General features: G+C 26.0%; 1 protein-coding gene across 1 annotated transcript in view; it reads right to left on the bottom strand.

Annotated features, from left to right (window-relative positions):
• Nucleotides 1-6,469, bottom strand: part of LOC100159540 (ras-related protein Rab-7L1) — a 14,233-nt gene extending 7,764 nt beyond the window's left edge. The window contains exons 1-4 of the mRNA XM_029486342.1: nt 6,386-6,469; nt 6,227-6,304; nt 2,552-2,775; nt 469-666 (exon numbers count right to left, since the gene is read on the bottom strand). Of these exons, the coding sequence (XP_029342202.1) occupies nt 469-666; nt 2,552-2,720 (367 nt within the window). The 5' untranslated portion in view covers nt 2,721-2,775; nt 6,227-6,304; nt 6,386-6,469. The remainder of the gene's footprint in view (nt 1-468; nt 667-2,551; nt 2,776-6,226; nt 6,305-6,385) is intronic.
• Between the last annotated feature and the right edge of the window lie 622 nt (nt 6,470-7,091).

Below are 7,091 nucleotides of genomic sequence, written 5' to 3'. Positions count from 1 at the left end.
ATAAAATTAAATCCCAATGTTGTCATTCAAAAAAGTAAAGAACTTAAAAAATTATAAGGATAAAAAATATTTAAAAATATAATTTTTTAATAAAAATATTGTTTTATAAGCGACTTGAAACTATGTAAAAAAATATTTTAAAAAAATGTACACTTTCTAAAATAATGAGTGTTCTTTGATAAAAGAATCACCCGGTATAGTGTTATAGATATTTTTAACTTTCAAGGAATGGACAGGTAGAAGCTACATAATAATACAATAATTGTATTTGCCATTTCCATTTATACTGTCCATTTTTTCGTAAGTTATTATTTGTACCTTATATGATTCACTGTAACTAAAATGATGTAACTATTGACTTATAACACAACAAATATTATAAATAAAGTCATCTTCAACAACACCCTATTATTTAAACTGTATAGTGTTTATATTATTATTAAACATTATATAAGACCTACAACAAACCTGCTATATCCCATAGTTGTAATTTAATAGTTTCCGTTTCGGAAACTTTGATAATTTTTAATGCGAAATCAACACCAACGGTACCCTTGTACTCTCTGCTGAATGATTTTTGTACATATCGTTTGACAAACGCAGTCTTGCCCACAGTCGGGTCGCCTATTATGATTACTTTGAACAACTTCTCTGGCATTATGGTATCTGAAATTTAAATAATTCAATTAACAAAGTTGCAAGACGTAATTATGCAACAAGAAAAGATTAGTTTATAAGCGTTAATAGAATTTGCAACAAATCGTGAGTTATATTTTGATGTCCCAAAAATCTCGTATCGACCCCATAAACATTCTAGCAGCAAAGGAATAGGTCAATTTTACGTAGTATTTTCAAAAACGTACCTATAGATGATTTATATACATTTAACATTTTCAAAACCCTCCCATCGTTGTTAAAAACTAAGTGGAATTGTTTTCAATGTCTCCTCCATGTATAACAGTCGTAAATAGTCATCGATTTGGTTTTTGAAGTCAACAATTCCCGAAAATAATCTATTCAAGTAATATGCAGGCCAAATCGGGACCGTTTTTATTAATTATGATAATTCTAAATTTTTTTGGATCGAACATAGTTTGCACAAACTGTGACCACGTGAGATCGAATGGGACTCATCTCACGTTGAAAGACATGTGCTTGCAGTTGCCTACGCAGTCTATAATAAATAGACTATATTATACTGCTATGTCTTCGGCAATATAAAATAGCGTAGGACGATTAATTACTTGGCCGCGTGTTACAAACTTTTAAGTTACCTATACAGTGTATACTGTATACAACACGATACACTCGTTTTTTAATCATCGTTTACACTCTGATTATGTTGCGTAATGACGTTAGTGATACATAATATGAATTTGCGTACAAACAACTATACGAAAGCGGTAATATATAACAGTATAATATATTATATAGTACCTCACCGGTTTTGTCTTCGAACACATTTTATGCTCCTCTACCCACCACCTAACTAAACGTTAAAACTTACATAACTATTTGAATAAACTAAACGGGAATAATCACTTTAAAATATTTACATAAACAACAATATTATTATCTACCTACTATATTATAATCTCAGATTTTCATGTTTTTAATAAAAATAATATTCTGCACCAATTCATAGAAAATTACAACTGCTACTAATAATATTATATAGGTAACCAATCATTATTATCAAATAAATTTAATAATAGTTTTAATTTCAAGTAGGTAATCATAATTTCGATTGCATAATCGATTATTTAAATTTTAAATATAAATATATTATGCGGACATAGATTTTTTTATAAGAAATACATATACTATTGACTAGTGATATAAGGAATGAACAGCGCTATCGAAAAATACATCTATCGATAATATTACTTAGACAAGGTATAAAGCATTATATAAGTATGAATATAATATCATCCATAAGCGTAACACATATTTACATATATATTATATACGTAATATAGATAAGAAAGTATTTGCCGTTTAAACAAAAATCAATACAGTTAGACGCTTCTACAGCATTATATTCTGATTTATAATCTAAAGCATCAGCTATAGACCAACCAAAAGTTAATAACTGGTACATTACTAATTGCAAGCTACAAACAAGTACAGATTGGGTCATCGCTTCGGAAAAGCACAATTCTGATACATTTTGTCATATTGATGGTTGACTAATTCCATAATGTATAGAAAGTAGAAACCCAGTTATGATTATCGTTATATATATAATATATTATAGTACTGAATAAGAATAAATAATTCATATAATCAAAGGAACTATATGAACATGATTCATAATATAATACTCGTTTCACTTAAAATTAATATGTCTAGTTATTGTCTACTATAGTAGATATTAAATAAATAACTATTTATTTATTTTATTAAATTTATAGATAAATATCAGGTATACCTACCTAATAAACCAGATACTAGGTACCCAAAGACATTTAACATTTTAACAATTTCAGTATATATTTAATAAATTTGAACGTATTAATTCATGCCAACATATTTTTAAGAATATATGTACCTCTCAGATGAAAATCACGGATGTCATTCCCGATGTCATTATTTTCGTCTGACAAGCGTGCATTTGGTCTGCGGTAACAATCATTTAATTTGTCATGGTCATCCCGATATTTTTTTTCTTCTAAATTTGTATCGTTGTCATTTACGTACTGAGTCTTTAGCAAAGACATAACATATTCAATTTCTTCCAAAAATAACGAATTTGATCCAATTGTACAGTGCACACTTAAGAAAAAAAAATGTATTAAGGTAAATTTCATTCAAGTACAGTTAAATAAAACGTTATTTTTTAGAAACAAAAAAAATTAAACATCATTTTACTATACAATATTCATATACTAGGTAAACATTAAAATATTTAGATACCAAAAACATACAATAGGTTACCTCTAAACACAACACACTTAGTGTGTTCTAATTATTAATTAAAAATATTTAATTAATTTCATATGCAAATTGTATTTTACAAAAAGTAAATTAAATAAGAATATAACATTACGAAAACATAAAAGAAAATAATTTAAGAATTGTATAATTAAAAATAATTTATTTTCAAGTTAACTAAATGTGCAGTTATGATTGTATTTATTTTGAAAACAAATTAAAAAACTTTAATGCCATTTTATTTAACATGATTTTATAATACCAATGTATGCATTATGTTTGAACAGGTTTTCTTTTATGTACTGTAGTCTGTAATATTTCAAATACGTCGAATATTCGATTTTTGTACTATACTTTTTTTTAGACATTATGTACATTATGTAGGTAATGATAGGTAATGCCATTTTTAATATAAGGTATACATATACTTGTGTGTTAACTTTTCAAACTACTTAATATTTCAGCCATCAATAGAATTAACACAAAAAAAACTAAATTGAATACAAATTGTGAGCAGCGATGATATTGCAGAGTAAATATAATAAATTATTCATTAGATTCATCTCACTTCATGATTCATATATTGCTATAAATCGGTGTAGTTCTATACCTAATTAGCAAATATTCAAGTACAACTTTAAGTGTTTTTAACGATTCGGATTGAAATCGCGTTTGCTGTATAGTATTTAGATATTTTCGAAAATTGATTTAACTAAATGGTACAATTTATCAATTCTGTGGGGATTCTATGCCGATGAACAATTTCAAGTCATCTGCAATTGCAAAGGCTAAAAATAAATGCAGAATCGTAACTCTTCATAAAATTTAAAATTACTCCATTTCATTAATCAATTATACAACATTTATTAGAGGTATATTATGATCAACTTGAAGAACACTATTTACACCAGAGGAACACGATTTGACCTCACGATTCGAGCAAAAATTAGTTTTACTGAAGGCTAATTACAGTTAACTCATAATTATACGTACAACAGATAAACTGTCCGACCCAACTGACATAATATATATTATATTATATCTAGAGACAAGTGATTAGTGAATGATAAAGATAGTTCGATAGATGGATATTTATAAAAATTTCATAAGATAGGTAGAGACAAAATTAGATTGATTAGATTTAAAATCGAGCACTGTATCTACCTATATATTATCTCGTTCTAATCAACCTAATTTTGTCTAATTACTGAAAATCAAAGATTATTTAAGTTTATTTTTAAGTTAATTGTAAGTCTATGTAAACTTTGTTGCCATTAATTTTAAAAACAACTAAAGCTTTCAAGAAATTAAAGTTTTTTTTTAAGCACGGTCTTGTTTTAAATAAACGAATTTAATAATAAACGTTCTAATAGGGACCCCGATTAATAATCGCGGGTTATATGGGGGGAATATAGGTACCTCGACTAAATTCTAGTTTAGATTGTGTGTGTGTACAGTATATAATATACTATACATGTATTAAGTATTGACCAAACAGCTTCCGTTAGTCTATTTCCAATTGAAATTTTGAATTGGATACTTTAAGTATAAAATAAAAATTATATCGTGAGTTGACAATGTTCCAAAATGTTAAAAAAAATACATTAGCCTTACGAACTCGGAAAATTCATTGTAAAAAGTAAAGTAAAATGTTTATTAAAATCTCCTTAAATATTTGTAATACTTTTTTTTAATTGAAAAATATTTACGAGAGGGGCTATAGAATTGTTAAGCTACGTCGTAAGTACGTCAATAATTATAATAATTATTTGACATAAATTCAGTAACAAAAAGGACTTTCGGTAGATACTACGTCTGTATGTCAAACTAAGATAAGTGCATAATAATAATATTAACTGTGTTGTATGACTAGGTTTTTACATTATTGGATTATTATATTTAAACTTAAATGACAATAATAGATAATTATTATTTATTATGGTTTGGTTATCTTTTTATCGCGCCGATTGTCAACACCACAGCCGTCATCGACGTTCAGTGTTCACAAATATTATAAATTATAATCGTATATCTATAAACTAAAATTTGCTATAGCGGATGGAACTTTCTAACAGCTCGCATGTTACCTTGTTTTCATTTTATTTGGTATTGCTATCTACAAATTTAAATTTACATTACCTACTTAATACTTTTTATTACTAATATGTATATAATTATTAATTTAGTTACATAATTACATAAATAAAGATTTTTTAATTGCCTTTTTCTATGTAGTAATCGTTTGAAATAATTGCTTGAAACTTTGAATTTAATATGTACCTGCTACCTACTAAAACACAGATTTTATAGTAGGAATTTAATACATAATATTCGCAATTTATTAAATGCTGGGGACACCACCTATTAAATATTCTGGATCCACAACTGAATTTCCAATATATCTCCTTTGAACTATAAATGTTTGATAATCCCTATTAATTACCTAATTTTTTAAAAATATTAAAATGATATTTTTTTTGTTTTTTATTACTTTAAACTTCAACAACAATTTACCTGACCATATGATTCCACATTAGGTATATATAATTAAAAACAACAAGGAATTCATTAGATTACCTAATGCCAGTACTTTGCCAACAATAATATTATTATAACTTTAAAACAATAAACATGTATACGAAAAAAAATAACTTCATGGAAATGGGTTGTGTAATATTATTTAATATCGCGGTTAGGAAACTCTTATACTATAATATATATTCTTATATATATTCTTTGGTGTTGTTAATTATTTGAAATTTACATAATTACAAAATATAAAATAAACACGGAAAACAGAAAGTATTTAAAGAATTTATCATCGTTATTTATACATTTTTCTAATCCCATAATTGCTTAACAATGATTGAATACATTGTTAGGCAATGCACAGAGTCAAATATTATGATACATTTTATATTTTTGATTACCATATATGGTTTACATTTCGTATTGAATCCTGAAAATATCTTCAACACAAGACATCTATAACTGTTTAATATATTAATACATTAAATACGTTTAAATTACTTTTAAGTTTTATCAAATATTATTTATTCCTATGTGCATTAACATCAAATTTAATTAGTAAGTAATGCATATTGGAACCATTAAGATTAAATATTAATGTATTTTCCAATAAGCAATAAGTCTGTTTGCTACTTTAAGTTATCATTTTTTCAACATTCATTACAACGAAAATAAATTCGTAAAATCATATATTCGAACAATTAAAAAAAAATTAGAAATATTAAAATATACTTTATAAAATGTATAATATTTTAGTACCTACCTGCATATTACGTATGGTAGGTACTGTATGGGGTAAACGGAAAACTGGTATGGTCCACAATAGTCAAGGTTTCCCAAACTTTTATAAAAAAAAAAATTAAATATCAACGATTATTTTTAATTTTATTTTACCGACGATCGATGGGAAACCACGACTCACGATTGACTGCGAGTGAAAATAAGATGAAGCGACAACGCGGATTGAAAGAACCCGTGTTGAATCAAATATACACAATACCTTACCGCCTAAAAGTTCAAAAAAAAAAAAAAAAAAATACCTTGTAAGACAAACTACACAACGAATATGATAGATTCTTAAATAAAGCAATTCAAATAGGACAATTTTTAAATAATATAGCAAAGTATATGAATTAATCGTTATTAATCATAAATTATATTATATTATATTTATTGTACCTATATTTTATATTTATTTTATCTGCCTGCTACTTTGTGTGTACTTATTTGTGTTTTGTTATTATTTTTTTGTTTTAAGTATTATTTAAATTTAACTTGTTGACGATGGTGATTTATCAAAATTATATTATAAACATTGTAAATATTTTAGGACCCTGAAAATTAAATTTTGAATAGTACCAGTTTTCCGCATTTTTTATTTCTCTTGTTATAAATTATATGGACCGTACCAATATTCCGAGCATCCTGTATGGTAAGTATACGGTAAGTTTACACCATTTATCAATCAATCAATCAATGCGTTTGGTTAATATTCTTATATGGTTAACCGTCAGGCATCCATGAATTTTTAGTTGTAATTTTATTAATTTACACAAAATCGAAACATTTTTATAGTTTGACATACCTAGTGAATTAGTGTATGTTATACTACATAATATAATTACATT

Source organism: Acyrthosiphon pisum, chromosome X (genome assembly GCF_005508785.2).
Source record: "Acyrthosiphon pisum isolate AL4f chromosome X, pea_aphid_22Mar2018_4r6ur, whole genome shotgun sequence".
NCBI lineage: Eukaryota > Metazoa > Arthropoda > Insecta > Hemiptera > Aphididae > Acyrthosiphon > Acyrthosiphon pisum.
The sequence above is the reverse complement of the archived record's forward strand: the minus strand, read 5'-3'. Positions and strand labels throughout refer to the sequence as shown.